This window comes from Taudactylus pleione, unplaced genomic scaffold, assembly GCF_031769625.1.
Source record: "Taudactylus pleione unplaced genomic scaffold, aTauple2 ptg000244l, whole genome shotgun sequence".
NCBI lineage: Eukaryota > Metazoa > Chordata > Amphibia > Anura > Myobatrachidae > Taudactylus > Taudactylus pleione.
The window spans coordinates 4,549,138-4,566,868 of NW_028284646.1; the positions used below are offsets into that span (position 1 = coordinate 4,549,138).

At 41.5% G+C, this 17,731-nt stretch overlaps 1 protein-coding gene across 2 annotated transcripts in view; it reads right to left on the reverse strand.

Annotated features, from left to right (window-relative positions):
• MCPH1 (microcephalin 1) overlaps window positions 1-14,457 on the reverse strand; it is a 289,635-nt gene extending 275,178 nt beyond the window's left edge. For both annotated transcript variants that reach the window (XM_088479695.1, XM_088479694.1), the window contains exons 1-4: window positions 14,284-14,457; window positions 11,073-11,164; window positions 9,776-9,894; window positions 5,524-5,611 (exon numbers count right to left, since the gene is read on the reverse strand). In XM_088479695.1, coding sequence (XP_088335821.1) covers window positions 5,524-5,611; window positions 9,776-9,894; window positions 11,073-11,164; window positions 14,284-14,338 — 354 coding nt within the window. In that variant the 5' untranslated portion in view covers window positions 14,339-14,457. The remainder of the gene's footprint in view (window positions 1-5,523; window positions 5,612-9,775; window positions 9,895-11,072; window positions 11,165-14,283) is intronic.
• Window positions 14,458-17,731: the final 3,274 nt, after the last annotated feature.

Consider the following 17,731-nt stretch of genomic DNA (forward strand, 5'->3'; position numbering starts at 1 on the left):
AGTTATGATGAAAATTTAAGTCAATCACCTATTGATATTAAGATGGATCAGCCACATTTAAGAGAGAGGGCAACATTATACATATTTTTACACACAGACCTATGAAACTGCAAATGTAGGGCCCCCATTTAAAACGATCTTTATTACCAGTGGCATATTTCATTTAGTATCGCAGTGATACTAACAAATATGCTGTTAGTAATTAAATACTTACCCCTTCGGCGATGTCGAAGCTGGTTTAGTGGCTGAGACAGAATCAGTGTAAAAGTAGCTTGGAGCGCCGCCATCTTGCGAATGGCAACCAGACGCCATCTTAAAAATAATAATCTGCAAGACGCCATTTTGTGACCAGCGCCATTTTAAGTTACAACTCACGAGCTAAGTACAGATGGCAATGTTTTTGATAATCTTTTTAGAAGCCATGACAGGCCCATTCTGGGGACAACCTTGCATAGAGAAATAACAAAACAACTAGAAAAACAGCCTCCTGAGAAAAGTAAATAGAAAAGACAATACACCAGGAACTGTGGGTGTTTTTGCATGTAAAGGGAGAGACCTCACATGTGGACAGGTGTAGCTGTGGCAATTGTAATATGGCCCAGACACTTGAATTTGACTGAATGAACAATGGTAAGAAATCTGCTCTTTTTCAGACAGGCTGGCACCAACACGGTTGGGGGTCTCCACCCTGTTCAAGAGAGTGAAGCTCACTGCCCATAACACATTTGCATTGCAGTTTGAAAATGTTAGTAAGAAATTAGATTATATCTATATATATCTCCATCATGAATAGAATCTCATGCATATTACGCACAGTTGCGCTGCTAACATGACGCACATTAGCGAATGCACAATATCCTGCATGCGAACGCTGTTTTTTAGCTGCATGCGTCGCCATCTGCCCCAAATCAGATAAACCTAACTAGCGTCTTTTCCCAAACCCCTAATACTTACATAATGCACACTCACATAAAAGGTTCCATAGCTTTAAAGTATAAGATCCAAGTTTTATACATTTATTACAAATGCTGTGAAATAAAGACTATTTTGGTATCTAAGGTTTAATACGTGATAAGTAAGCCGTGTTTGGTATTGTACTGATCTGAATTTCTTCAACAGCTTCCCGGTATCATTGGTGTGAAGATCGCAACATGCATTCTCAACTTATGAACCGTAGAGATATAAAGCACCAAAATGTATTTTGTGAAACCAACAGCCTAGATTCGCATGCAGGGAGAATAGAGGAGGCAACAAGCTGTTAGAGGCTGTTCTGTGTCCATTTGAATCAACCTGTTAAATGCCCTGTAACAGATGCACCCGCACTGGGAACCAATGGGATCAGTAACAAACTTCTCTATTGTGTTGTCTGTTTCTGTGAGGGTATAAATGTGTGTGTTGTGATCCCAGTCTGGAGTATTCTTGCTGATTGACAGAGGTTTCTTGCTGATGCCGGTATCTGGTCCAGAGCGGCGTACGTAATGTATAACTGTATCTTGGGTCTGTATAATTCTTTGCGCTAAATTGTACTTAGATCACAGCGTGTAACTGACTGTACTTTACTTGAATAATACTTTGTGCTTTGGAAACACATGTTCAAGGTCTAAAGTCTTTATTTTACTGTATGACTGTGTTCGCAAATAGCGTAAATTGTAGACGTTTATAGGCAGGGTTTAGAAGGTATAGGTAGGTGCGTATAGAGGTTGAAATCCAGTATCCTTAGTGAGGTCCAGCGACGTCCCCCTACTTGACCAGCATCTTCCTTTCTGTTGCTGGCAGCTTATATCTGCCAGCAACTGGCTTTTGTGTCACACACATGCACAACGGCCAGTCTGCGCATGTGCATAACACTTTCAACGAGCTGGGACTCAGCAGTGCCTGCAAGGCTTCACTGAAGCCAGAAAGGCTGTTGCTGGGTAGCCATTGCTGGAAATGGGGACCGTACAGCAATAGATGCAGTACAGTGACAAACAGAACAGTGACAAACAGCGGTAAGTTAAACTTACTGCTGTCTGTTAAATATTGAAAGGATGACATAACCCCTTTGACGAGTGCTAAAGGGGTTATTTCTCGTTGATAAATGGGGCCTATAGTCTGAAGGGTTGGTCTATTTTGTCAGTATGCTTGACAAAACATTCCTGGTGATCTAGTCCCTTGTACAGCTTGTCCAGCAGTAAAGTCAAGATGACTTCCTGTGGTAAGTATGACTAATCCTAACCCTTTTCCTAGTGCCTGTCTCTAACCTTCCCACCAGTAGCCTAACCCACCACTGGTGGTCTGTGCAGACTGTCAATATTTCATTGAACATATTAATGTTTGCAGAATGTCGACATTCTGCACATGCCAACATGTTCAATGTTGACACCTTTGCTGTCAATACTATGAATGTCAACATTATGACTACATCCCATCATTAGAGGGGGGGGGGGGGGGGATTTATCAAACCTTCTAAAGAGTGGACAAGTAGAGAAGTTGCCCATAACAATTGACCAGCTTCTACCTGTCATTTTATAGACTATACGTGGTAAATGCTGGCTAGAAGCGGATTGTTGCTTGTCCACTCTTCAGAAGGTTTGATACATTACCCACTTTGTCACTGTGCTTTCTCCTGTGACAACTTGGTTTATGAAGAATAATCAATTCAATTATTATAGTATGTATAATATATTTGTCTAATAAATGACACACATAGGTATGACTTGATATGAACCTAAATAAGCTGAAGATTAGGCACGTCATGGCCTAACAAAATCTGATTTTGGCAAGTCATAATTTTTATCTAAAAAAAAAAATAAAAAAAAAAGCATAGGGAGGATAATTATCCAGAACAGAGGTGTGCAGTTTTTTTCAATAGGTGTTCTGCATCTTCAAAAGAGGGAGTTGCAGTTGCCTGGAACTACAAACCCACTAAGCCAATGGGCCACAGGAAGGAGAAATATATTGCACACTAAGGGATATACTTACTAAAGTGCGGGTTTTTAGAAGTGGTGGTGTTGCCCATAGCAACCAATCAGATTCTGCTTATTTATCTAGCACTTTCCAGAAGATAATAGATAGAATTTGCTATGGGCAATACCTCCACTTTTATAAACATACCCCTTGGGCTGCGTACACACCTATAGATATCTGTCCAATCTGTCTGATGGGAAGGAAAATCTGGTCAGTTTTCCAGTTTTTGGGAGCAAATTTCTATTGCTATTTGCTCCCATACATTACCAGATTTTCCTTCCCACCAGACAGATTGGACATATATATCTATAGGTGTGTATGCAGCCTAAAGGTACAAGTTCTAGGGCCCACAGATACCGGAGAGAGAGAAAAAGAGAGAAAGGAGATTATATATATATATATATATATATATATATATATATATATATATATATATATATATGCACACAAAAACAGGCACAAAAGATTGCGACTCAATGAATGACGGGTCCAAAATACTAGTAAACTATATTCTCATCAAAAGTATGGTTTTAGCCAATCTACAAAAATAAGTTGTCTTGTCGAAGTAACCAGTGTCACATCAAAGCCCTTAAAATTGCAATTGTATAGGACTGTCATTCAAACCTGTACTCAACACCCTTACCAATTTACTGTTTAAGTAAGATGCCCCACCTTCACACTTCTGGTGGAGTCCTTAGCAATAAATATAAACTCTTTGCTATTCACCTCTGGTCTGATTTTTGGTCTATAGCTGGGGTAAATATAATTTCATGTTTGCTGTAGAAGGAGGGGAAAGCAAGACTGCTGCAGAGAAGAGTCAAAAGCATATCCATGCCGATATGCTACAATAAGGTTAACATCAGAGCCTGAGAAAATCCATCAAATTAGAACATCACAAATAAATGTATTCGGAGTACAACAACTGCACACCCTACAATGACATTTAAAAAAGGGGTGAAACCTGTGGGTAAGAACCTATGATCAAGAACCCAATTGCAGTGGCAGCACAGACTAGCTGCAGAATAAATTAGGCTACATCAATAATAATAAAAAAAAGTGGATTTTTTATTGTATAAAAACACACACACCAGGAGGAGAAATCTTTGTAACAAAAAAATATTGTTTATGATAAATATGCAGTTTACCCAGAACCTGTATGCATAATGTATGTATTTTTACAATACACAATATTTAGCACAAAAACTGTACTATAACAGGAATTATAAAATGCAGCCATGATTTTTTTAAAAGGGAACAAAGTAAAACCTAATAAACTGTAAATGCAACCACATATTTTATACATTTAGAGCAGAAGTGAGAGTTTAATGCTTTCAAGTTGCATCTATTGTGTAAACAGCATCGCAAAAAGTATAGATACCTAGTGAAATAAAGAGAAATGACTACACAAATTATCTACAGAAGCAAAATCAAACTATATTCACGTTGTTGAAGTAGGAATTGCATCACTTTGCAATATATAATGCTTGCTATTTTTGAACATTTCTGCAAGAAAATATAGCATATTGTATACAGAGGTGTCCTCTTACATATGTTGTGTACAGATGTGTCCTCTTACATATAGAATCTTTACGTCATACGTCGCAAGAGTGAGGCGCTCCAACGGAGGTAGTGTAGTATACTTTTTCCCTAAATATCGCTTTGTCACTTTGAAGCTGCATAAAAAACAGCTCACAGTTTACCAGATGCGAGGTTGCGACTTTTGTTGTAAAGAAATTGGAAGCTATGTACAAAATTGCAGATCCAGCATGACGGAACGAGGTTCAACTGCATCCACTCGTAGAAGAACCTTTTTAACATAGATTTGTGACTTAGCCCCAATAGGCAGTGTACGCTACCCATGTAGTTTTGATGCTTTTTGCAGTTTAATTGCGCGAGTCAGATGCAACTTTTGGAAAGCGGACATTTGCCGCAGTAAAGTCACAAGGACCCTAGTGCGCCAAGAGGGGCTATTTGGTGCGTCTAGAGCAAAGGTGTATGAGGAAGATCGTTATGAAATCCCAACGCCAGAAGACCGGCAGCAGTGAAGATCCTGACAGCTGAATAGGAAAGTGTAAACTAACCCTACCCCTACCCCCCCCTCCCCAACCCTCCTTTAGGGGTGCCTAACCCTAACCTTCCCCCCAAGTGCCTAAACCTAACCCCCCCTCCCCCCAAGTGCCTAAACCTAACCCCCCCTCAGCCTAAACCTAAGTGTCCCAGGGGGGTTGCCTTACCCTAACCTCCCCCCTTTCCCTAGCCTAACCCTAACCCCCCCCCCCCCCCCGGGAGCCCCTAACCTACCCCTCCCCCCCACGGCTGTCCGCACCCACCGCCTGGCTTACCTTCCATCAGTATGCCGGGCTTTGAGCTCCCGGCGTAGGTATTTCGACGCCTGCCATTAGTACCCTGCCCGGATTTGACAGTCGGGAAGCCGGCGGTCGGCATTTCAACAGTCGGCTTTCTGACTGCATCCCGTATGAGAACACATCTGCACAAAGTTTCACGAAATCCCTACCCATAGCTTTTATTTTTTTGTGGTTGCAATGTCTGTTCATTAGACCACGGTAAAATGCTTACTTTCTTTTTAGTAAGTTGAGTTAAGCCATCATTCGTATTTATTGCTGGGAACACAGATTCATCAACAAAGGCAGCAGCTTCTCTACATCTGCAACAAAAAAATATATAAATACCATTGGGGCATTACAGTATAACTAAGTCACAGGTTCTCAAACTCTGTCCCCAGGACCCCAAACAGTGCATGTTTTTCAGGTCTCCTCACAGAATCACAAATGTATCAGCGAATAATGAATACACCTGTGCACCTGCTGGGTGACCTGGAAAACATGACCTGTTTGGGGTCCTGAGGACAGAGTTTGAGAACCACTGGACAGAGAAAAAAAAAAAAATACAAAAAAGCCTAATTTCTAAAAGGCAGCAATCACAAAACTGAAAAATTTATTATAGTAAAATACATTTTGGATGTTTTTATTCTTTTAATGAAAAAATTTAAGAAAAATTAGTAAAAATTATTTTCTGACTTTAGGCCTAAAGTTGCTGGTGTTAGATTAAAAACAAGTTCTAATGTATTGTATGCTGTATGTGACAACGTTAATAGCAAAGTCAAGATTCAAAATAAGAGAATTATTATTACTGTGGGTAGGCGCAATGAAACGCAACAGAATCCACAGAGCGCACTACACAGCTTACCTGCTGGGTGGCCAGTGGTCCACTGATGAAAACTACAGATGTGAATACAATAGCAGTGGATGTAGATGGCACTACAGTATAGCAAGATGAGGGCCAATCATGTACTGTACAGTGTAACCAGATCTACTGCCTGTGGAAGTAGACGCTATAGAGTCTGAGATGTACAGCACAGCAATCCACTGGAGCAGTAGTGAACAGGGATTTTTTTTTTCCTGCGTAAAAGTTTCATACCCCACTGCTAATATGCCACACATGAAATCTTCAATAAAATTATATCATGATGAGACGTGTACTGTACTTACATTTTGACATATCCTCTAACAGCTTACAGAGCTGATTGGCTGTGGTTGGCCACTTCCATGGTAGGCTTCTAGCGCCACACCCTAACCCACCTCCTGGTACCCTAACTACCAGGGTAAGTGTCTAACCCTAGTGGCTAACCTTAATAAAAACATGCGTCGACCTTTTTTGTGCCCAACCTTTAGCCTGTCTAAAATCTGTTGTCTATCTAATTACTGTCTACTGACTGGATGAAAAGAACAAGAGTGACAAAGATGATCTTGTCATCTTGAAGAATCATGCGTGATTGTATTGCCTATTCAGTGGGATACCAAATATTAAAAAGGAAATACCCCTTTGTCATAATACCTGTGCAACGTCGATGGGGCAGCACAGACGGTGCAAATGTTAGCATTACTGCCTCACAGCACTGAGGTCGTGGGTTTGATTCCCACCACGGCCTTACCTATGTGGAGTTAGTATATTCTCCCTGTGCTTGCGTGGGTTTCCTCTGGGTGCTCCAGTTACCTCCAACAATATACTGGTAGGTTAATTGGCTCCCAACAAAATTAACGTGTGTGTGAGCATGTGATAGGGAATATAGATTGTAAGCTCTACCCTGGCAGGGACTGATGTGAAAAGCCAAATATTCTCTTTAAAGCGCTGCGGAATATGTGTGCGCTATATAAATAGCTGGTAATAAATAAATAACATCATGGTCCTGTCCAATATCAGGTGACCTACCACCCACAGTGGTAACAGGATATATTGGGTGGTAAAATGTATGGAGGTAGGCAAATAATCAAGTACTCCCCACTTGTATTGCATTCTTCATAGAGAGCATGTTGCCTTATTTACATAAAGACTGCATCAGGTAAGTTTAGGTTAATATGGTATTTCATGAATCATATACTCAACCATAAGCAGCACTGAAGCATGTATCAGAACTGATCTGGATTCAATGTAATTTGGAGGCTCATCATTTGGTGGCAGTATAGGAGCTGGTGTGATTTGGCTATTGAGAACAAACAGCCAAGTTCAAAGTGTTTTTCTAAAATTAATTTTCAAGACGCGACTCACAGCTGTTAATTGTCTTTAAAACGGACTCCAGTCAACTAATGAGTTGGCCCTATAGGTTGTTTCATAATGGAGTCTTGATTGTTGACATCAAGACCTGCTGAACACAAGAGTTGTTATCAGGGCTGGGGAGTGCAAGACAATCTTAGCTGGAGTTGGTAGACGTACCAATTCCAGCTTCAAACTAAAAACTTATTTCCAAGGCATTCCAGAGAACAGTCTCACGTGTCTGAGAGCACAAGCCTGATCATTATTTTGCAGAAAGGAAACGCTAAACGGATGGAGAAGAAAGCCAATGAAGTGTTGTTGACAAAGACCAGCATAGCAGTATTTGTTCTTGGATCTCAAAACAATAACATTTAAAAACAGTGAACATATACTAGCTGCATATGGTGCGTACACACTGGGCAATATTACTGTGCGATTGCACGATTACGACAAAAACGACCAGCGATGCCCGCGCCCGCTGGTCGTTTCCGACATTGTCCATCGCCTGAACATGCAGCACAATCTGCCGATAACGACAGATTGGCCATGTTCAGGAATGATGGAGTGTGCCTGCACTGAACGACTGATCGTTCAGTGTAGGCACTGCAGGGGATCAGGAACGATGGTACGATTACAATGTCGTAATCGTACTGTCTTTCCTGATCGCACAGTGTGTACGCACCTATAGAGAGGTGTCCCTTGTCCAGACAGATCTGTGTGAGTGTAAGTAACACATAATATTATACAAATAATGTTGGTAGTTGTAAAAGGCCAGGGATAGGTGTGTAGTACTAAATTAATGTTGGTACAGCTATGGCAGTGGCATATGCCTACCTGTAATTTGTACAGGCCGCACCTTGCACATGTATTGAGAGTCTGGCCATCTTTCTGGCTATGTATTATGAAAGATGCCGCTGCACACAACATATCAAAGGCCATCTTTCCAGCTGAGTATCATATGTAACTCCACATAGGCGATGTGATTAATATTTGAGGACATTCACTGTCTTATTTTCGAATATGATCCTAGATGCTTTATATTCAGCATATGTGATCATTTTAATGCATATCCAGATCAAGATACTTTACAATCTGTTTACAATTGTCTACACAATATAATTTAACAGTGTTTATATGGATGTGTGCCATGTTTAGTAATAGTTTACATTCAACATGTGAAGGATTACTTACAGTAACTATATCTTGAACATCTGTAAACCAACACTTTTAGTAACAGGGATTTTGCTATGACCATACTCCTGCATGGAAAATTACGATTTAAACAATTAAGACATTATGTAACAATATAGGCATTTCATTCAACCAGACTACAATGGAGAAGTGATTACACTGACCTGCAGAGGATCTATGGATATGTACAATCAAAGATACATATGGAATTTTAACTACCTGTGTCACATTATGAAACAGTTTTTTCTTCCAGTTCAAATGTAAAAGGTTTACTAAAACATAATACAAAATAAAAACCTGCACCTTTTGAATGAGTGATGCTACGACGGGTTGGGTATGGGACCCAGATGGTCAGAATATAGACAATTGCATCCCTATAGTCAAAATACTGATGGATTTTGGTAAGTATTTAAACCCTTACCCTAACCCACCCCTCCCACAGCCTAACCCTAATACTACAGAAAAATATGTATACCTTACATACATGGAATACAATGAAATTAGATATTAGTCACAGTAATTACATGGATACGTGCCGTCCTTGGATACGAGTAATTTACCTGCCTTCTGACACTTAATTACTATAGCTAACTATTTTACATTTATAACTCTAAGGTACAGTAGAGCAAAAGCTTATTCTGATCAATGAAAACTTTATTTCTGATATTAGGGATGATGATATAACACTTATGAACAGCAGGTCATGATGTTAACAATCAAGACTCCATTATCAGCAAACCTGCAGAGCTAACTCATTAATTGGCTGGAGTTAGGTGTAAAGACCGTTAACGACCGAGAGTCACATTCCTTGAAAAAGCCATCTAAGCAAAAAATCCAAATGCGTTCTCTGCGTGTTCTAAATACCCAGACAATGCCAGCTGCCGCACTGCTGCCACACACAGATGAACCTCCTACACAGTACTAGAAAAGGTGTATAATAGCACAGTGGAATGTATGACTACATATGATCTATTCATACGCTTATTTGTGTTTCACTATATAAAATATATCACTCTTTAATGTTTAGTGTTATTTATAGCATTAAAAATAAATAATATAAAGCAAGAAATGTTGCAACAATACTTACTTCTCCACCCACAGCACAGACACCAATTTGACTCCACTTTTGACTGCTTTGTCCCATATACCTTGACTGCCATCTTTAAAAACCACGTGAGTAACTGTCTTGTTGAATGTTTTAGAAACCTGTAGAGACAGAGTAGGACTATTTAATACCAATATACACTGTACACACTGTTTACTACATCCCAAAGCAGCAATTGATAAATTGTACATAATTCTGCCGGAATCCCAACACCAGTCAGAATCCTGGCACCAGCATCCCGATGGTAAGTGCTGGGGAAAGGATGAAAATTAGGGTTAGGCTGCGGATGGGGAGGAACACTTTGGTTTAGGCTGTGGGGAGGGTTAGATTTAGGAGTAGGGTACTTCCCGGCAGATACTCTAGCAAATATGAATGTTCTCAAAAATAAACCAAAATAAAATCTTGCTTAAAACCTTTCACAGGAACGCCTGTTGCTTGGATATGAAGGTGACCTTTATGATGGGAACTCACTTTGTGGTTATGAACGATATAAGAATAGGTTGTATTTATCATAAATGCGTGTCCTCTTTTTCCTATAATTTCATACAATATATAGTAAGCAGAAAAGGCATACATTGATCAGAACGGAGCTGCTTACCACATAGGTAACATTTTACGCTGTAAGTCCTTGTAATAAGTGCAAATGTTAGTTTCTATATCACATTTGCAGCATTACATAACAGTCTCTGGTGCAGGGGCTTGATCCATAGGAACTCTAATAATTTGGTATATGCAATAATGAATATCTAACAACATGCACAAAAATGTAGAATGCTACATAGCGATATTATATTTTCCAGCTGTGAAATAAAAAGAGCTTTACTTTACATGTAGAGGCGAAGAAATAATTAAAAATCTTGGGAAAGCTTTTTTTTTTTTTTCTAAAAAAAGTGACAAAAATAAGAAAACAATGGGGCTGGTTCTGAGTCGGACTAAACTGTTTTTACGGAAGCAAATAGTGAGGCTTAGCATGCAACGCATGCACAGGATCGAATTTATGCAGTTTTGGGTATCTCCGGCCAATTTTGAGCCGGCTGGATCTAGGTCTCTTTCTGATGATGCTCCTGCATCTAGCATGGGGGTTGGTGCAAGTGCAGATACGAATAGTGACAGTTGCTGCTGTGGACAGAAAAACAGTGTGTGGAGCAGCTTCCCGCTTGAAGACGCATGGATTCTGACAAAAGACATTATATCAGGTAACTGCAGCTGCCCGCAAAAAGAGACACTCTGCGTCCAACTCAGACTCAGCCCCAATAAGCGTGTGCCTGACATCATTTACCTTTGCTCCCAGGTTTAGGAGTTGCTGTGAGAAAGTTTTAGAGTAATTCTCTGTTCTGTTGGATGACCATACATCCACATGTGCAATGACACCTGTAAAAAGATTTTTTAAATAAATGTTTATTAAACAGGTCAATAAAACAGTAACTATAGAATAAAATTTGAGACTTGTTACTGTTACATTATTGTTTTAAATGTTGAATTTGTGTACTGCCTTGTATATGTTCACTATTGATGCAGATTTTGGTAGTCTAGTTCATAAAATGTAAGGTAAAAGCATAAGACATAAGGTCGTGTGCACATTCGATGTTCAATGTACGGAAAAGTTGGGGTACAGTCAAGCACTTGCCGACCACAGTTTGCGTACAACAGAAATAAATAATCTTACGCTTGAACTGCTCCTGAGTGCAAGAAAATGCATCATATTACCGTCAGTGCCTGTTTGAGCATCCCATGGGTATTTCTTCATATGTAACATTTTGACCTATTTAACATCCCATCAAATGCTAATCATCATATGGGGTAAGCGACAGGATGTCAAGTCATAAAACTCTGGAATGCTACATTTCTGTAATAGGTGCAGGGTGCTGATCACTGTGAAGGGCATATTTTAAATTTGAAGGGCAAAATTTTAGATGCAATGTATACCTACAGCTACAGATGTCCACATACATCTATCCTCCAAGCGCTATAAGACGCATGAGTGCAGCGTGACTAGGTAGCGCCGAGCATATTTTTGTGTGACCTTTTCCCTTCATATGCATCTTATTTGCACAGCGACTGTGGATGCATCTGCATTTGAAATGCTACGTTACAGCGACACAGCCACCGACACGAACGTAGCCTTTCGCATGCAATTATAACCACAGTCGCACACAAAATATAGGAATGCCGCATATAATTTTAATCATCAGAAGCTGCTTGTGCGCCCTATTCGCATTGCTTTGCGGATAAGACTCATTTGGCGGTTAATGGAGGTGAGGAACAGGGACTCCCAGGTCCCTCAAGCAATACCCAGCCAGCATATGAAAAGCTCCGGAGACAGTGGCTCCCTAACCTAGCTACAGGCAGCTGACAGTAGGCTCAGGTACAAGGTGACACACAATTGGAGTGCTGTTGCTAGTGTGCGCTGGCTCTGAGTTCTGTGTATTGCAGTGAAATGGGAACTTCAAATGACCAAGGGAAGCTTAGGCTGCAGATTAGACAGGGCTTTAGCGTAATAATACCCCATACATTTTAAGTAACAAGGGATCGTGCATGTCCGTTCCAACTGAGAGCATGCGCACTGCCTTTTTTTGTTAATTCAATCACATTATTTTACATTCGCTGTTGTCAGCTCTTCGTGGGGAACCCACTTTTCCATTTCATTTCACAGGAGGGGTGGGTGTACATGAATTACAACATAGAAGGGCCCATTCATCCTTACCTTTAGACTGCAAGCTCCATGAGCAGGGCCCTCCTCCCTCCTGCTCTCATTACCTACTTATCTTGCACACCAGTTACACTCAACATCTCCTCCTTGGCAACTCTGACCCTGGACTCCACTCCTTTGTTGTTTTCATTTCTTCAGACGACCTAGACCAGGAGCCTTCAACCTTTGGCCCTCCAGCTGCTGTGGAACTACAGATCCCAGGATGCCCTGCCAGTTTTAGCATACTGTTAAGTCAAAACGGTGGCAAGGCATGCTGGGATGTGTAGTTCCACAGCAGCTGGAGGGCCAAATGTTGAAGAACCATGACCTAGACCATTATCTGCATCCACGCTAATAGCTACAGGTTCCAGCTTATGCTGCATAAATACTAGATGATAAATTGGACTATATGAACGATAACGATATCGTGCATTGGGTTCAATATCATCCAGTGTGTATGCAAGACATAGTTAATGATGCGCGCTCCAGCGGATCATTAACGATGTCTTTCATCACCCGTACTTGCAGGGCGACCTGACGATATTGTAAGGTTCTGCAAGTACAGGGATGAGGGAGGGTGCCGTCACTGAAAGATATCGTTCAGTGTGTATGCTCAATGTCGTTAACGACATTGAGCCAAGCAGTGCAGGGGAAACACTTAACAATATCACTCATGGAGCATATCGTTAAGTGTGTATGCGGCTTTACACTGAATATTTCCCTTGCATCAGTGGCTTTGAGATTTGTAGTGCTATTTGTTACTTGTCTACTGTATTGTACCATTTACCCTTTACCATGTTATTGTTTTGCCCTCTGTACAGCACTACAGACCACTTGTTGCGCCCTATAAATAAAGGGTACTTGTGTACTTTACGGACTCATTGCAGAGAGAACCCAATGAATGTTTTAAATGGTACTTGCGTACGTAAAGTACACAAGTACCGAAAGTTGTCCCCACCTAAAGAAGAAAGTTATCCGCTCGCCGCGCTTTGGGGGCTCACTACAAGGTTATATTATCCCTCTATGCCCACTTGGATGGTAGGTAATGACGCTGGACACTGGCTGATGATGTCAGAGTCCTCTCCATGAAGGTGATTTAGACATTACCATGATGTCTAAATCCCCTTCACCAAGAGGACCCTGACATCATCAACCAGTGTCCAGCGTCATTACCTACCATCCAAGTGGGCATAGAGGGGGAATATAACCATGTGGCAAGCGTAGCGAGCCACCGTGCCCGAAGCCTGGCGAGCGCAGCGACCCCGCGAGGGGACAACAAACTTTTTTAAGTGGGGACAAAGTACTTCTTTAGCTGGCTGTCATGGGCAGGAACTGCACTTCCACCCTCACTCACGTCATTTCCAGGTCCCTAGCGCGAAGGGGAAATACAGCCAACCCTTCTGGAGTCCTTGTACTTCGATGTGATTTTTAATACAACCCAGGGAATCTTAATTGCTTATTGCTGAGAATAGCAACAATAAGAAATTATAATTATCGAGTCTGAGACCTGAAGTTTGTAAACAACATTTCAGTATGAAAACCACAACTTGTATATAACAGCAAATACTCCCATGTACTGTACAGTAATTATTACACTGTTTAGCTCCTAAATGTTGAAAAAAAACGGGTGAACGAAGCTGATATACATTTCCATAGCTCCAGCACGTAATATGTGATAGGTGACCTCATGTGGTCATGTGCATAGTAACCCAAAGTACACGTCTGCCTGTTCATTACACGTGTGCATCTGCGTGCGGGTACTAGACTGGCTGCCAGGGGTGCGTCACACAGCGACCATTACCTGAGAGTATGCCGCTAACACCGCAGCCGGGGGATAAGGTGTCTGCCAGCTCCATCAGCTCAGTACCAGCAGCAGCAGCAGCTGCCCTCCCCGCCACGGCTTCAAACCTGGCTTCCGCCACCGTACGTCATCATACGGCGCCGCAGCAGGAGCACGAGTAGCAGTAGCTTGGAGTGTAGGGTGGGTGGTGCTGGTGTTCCATCCACAGACAGAGCAGACATGCTACCTCAGCTGCAGCTTGCATGTGTAACGCAGCGCTGACAATCATTAAGCGGCACCGACAAAAACATTTGCAACTAGAACGACGGAGATCCCTGCAGCATTACACTACACAAGGTCATTGAGTTAACCTTATGAAGACAGCAGACACACACACACAAAAAAAGTATTTATATTATAGGCTTACCATACTATCCTTTTAAACCGGGTCATAAAATACACAGGTTCTGTGGCTGGCTGACTTCAAACCATGACTGTCCCAGTTTAAAGGGATGATATGGTAAGTATGTATATATATATATATATATATATATATATATATATATATTTGGTCCATACTTACCTACTCTCTCAGAAGTTGCGTGAGGCTCACTATCTGTCACCGTGGGGGCCTAATGTGAGAGCCCGTCCCAAAGTGGCAAGCTGCATCTGCTCTTTGGGCTTCTCCCATGGAGGAAATGAAAAAAGTAGGTAGGTGTGAATTTGCGTGTTTACCTAATTGTTTCTGTGATATGTGCGTGTCACGCTCCATCTCCTACTGCGCATGCAGTGCAATTAGGTGTGACGCGCTGCATCCATGGGAGAGAAGAGGAACGGAAGGGGAAGTATAACAGTTCGGGAGGGGTCGGGAAACTGCTGAGGTAGTTAAACAGTATTAACGAAACAAAAAAAAATGACTAATGCCGGGTACACACTTACATGACAGACCGATTTGGTGTGTATGCAGGTGTGCAGACACACAGACTGTTGGATATGGCTACAAAAACCGATAATGATGTAATTATCGGCGGCTCCTGTGGTTGGCATATGGGTTGGTCGTCTGTGCACACAGGCAGATTTGAGCGATATACTGAAAGATATCACATCTGCCATACTGCATGGCCAACAATATATCTTTGAACGATGTTGTTTGCAAATATATAGGGTGTAGACCATAGGCATGCGCAGAAGCTAGCACAGGGGGCGCCACTTCGGCACTTCTTTTTCTGCTGGGTCATGGCCTAACCCGTTCTCCCCTCCAAGAGAGACATACACTACTCACCTGGGCGGGCGGCCAGGTGAGTAGTGTATGTTCCGGAGGGAGGGGGATCTTGGTAGTCCATGACCCGGCTTAGAGGGAGATGCTAAAGCAGCACCTCCTGTGCCGGTTAATCCGCACGCCTATGGTGTGCACACTGGTCCATGGCTGGGCGATATATATAATTCGTTAGCTAGACAAACTATATATCAGCCAGTGTGTACCCAGCATTACAGTACAAAACATAGCAGAACATGCACAAGATTTATAAACACCGCTGCAGCAGCAGTCATAAGACCCAAATAAGCAACAGGCCGATCTCAAAGGCTTACTGCTGTTGTTGGCAGTGGGGAGGAGATAATAGTATAAGGAAAGGGCCCTGCTCGTGAGAGTTTACAGTCTAAATATACAGTATATGTATATATATATAAATGCAGTATATATAATAATCATAATGGGCGGCACACTCGTTGAATTAGTACAAACTCTGGTGACCCGTGCAAGGAGCCCCAACATATGCTGCGGAAGGACAGCGGCACTCAGAAATATGCAATCACCACAACAGCAGGTGGAATACCAAAGTTTTGATGCTAGTTTATTACATCGTCATCAGGACTATATATACAGTCAGGTCCATAAATATTGGGACATTGACAGAATTTTCATATTTTGGCCTCTATTCACCACCACAATGGCTTTGAAATGAAACAAACAAGATGTGCTTTAACTGCAGACTTTCAGTTTTAATTTGAGGGTAATTACATCCAAATCAGGTGAACGGTGTAGGAATTACAACGGTTTCTATATGTGCCTCCCACTTTTTAAGGGGCCAAAAGTAATGGGACTATCAACTCAAAAGTTATTTCATGGACAGTTGTGGGCTATTCCCTCGTTATTTCATTATCAGTTAAGCAGGTAAAAGGTCTGGAGTTGATTCTAGGTGTGACATTTGCATTTTGAATAAGTTGCTGTCGACTCTCAATATGAAATCCAAAGAGCTGTCACTATCAGTGAAGCAAGCCATCATTAGGCTGAAAAATCATAACAAACCCATCAGAGCGATAGCAAAAACATTAGGTGTGACCAAATCAACTGTTTGGAACATTCTTAAAAAGAAAGAACGCACCGGAGAGCTCAGCAACACCTAAAGACCCGGAAGACCACGGAAAACAACTGTGGTGGATGACAGAAGAATTATTTCCCTGGTGAAGAAAAACCCCTTCACAACAGTTGGCCAAATCAAGAACACTCTCCAGGAGGTAGGTGTATATGTGACAAAGTCAACAATCAAGAGAAGACTTCACAAGAGTGAATATAGAGGGTTCACCACAAGATGTAAACCATTGGTGAGCCTCAAAAACAGGAAGACCATCTAAAAAAGCCATTACAGTTCTGGAACAACATCCTATGGACAGATGAGACAAAGATCAACTTGTACCAGAGTGATGGGAAGAGAAGAGTATGGAGAAGGAAAGGAACTGCTCATGATCCAAAACATACCACCTCATCAGTGAAGCATGGTGGTGGTAATGTCATGGCGTGGACATGTATGGCTGCCAATGGAACTGGTCCCCTTGTATTTATTGATGACGTGACTGCTGACAAAAGCAGCAGAATGAATTCTGAAGTGTTTCAGGCAATATTATATGCTTATATTCAGTCAATTGCTTCAGAACTCATTGGACGGCGCTTCACAGTGCAGATGGACAATGACCCGAAGCATACTGCAAAAGCAACCAAAGAGTTTTTTAAGGCTAAAAAGTGGAATGTTATGCAATGGCCAAGTCAATCCCCTGACCTGAATCCGATTGAGCATGTATTTCACTTGATGAAGACAAAACTGAAGGGAAAATGTCCCAAGAACAAGCAGGAACTGAAGAAATTTGCAGTAGAGGCCTGGCAGAGCATCACCAGGGATGAAACCCAGCGTCTGGTGATGTCTATTCGTTCCAGACTTCAGGCTATAATTGCCTGCAAAGGTTTTGCAACAAAGTATTAAAAAGTGAAAGTTAGATTTAGGATTGTTTAGTTTGTCACATTACCTTTGGCCCCTTAAAAAGTGGGAGGCACATATAGAAACCGTTGTAATTCCTACACCGTTCACCTGATTTGAATGTAATTACCCTCAAATTAAATCTGAAAGTCTTCAATTAAAGCACATCTTGTTTGTTTCATTTCAAAGCCATTGTGGTGGTGAATAGAGGCCAAAAT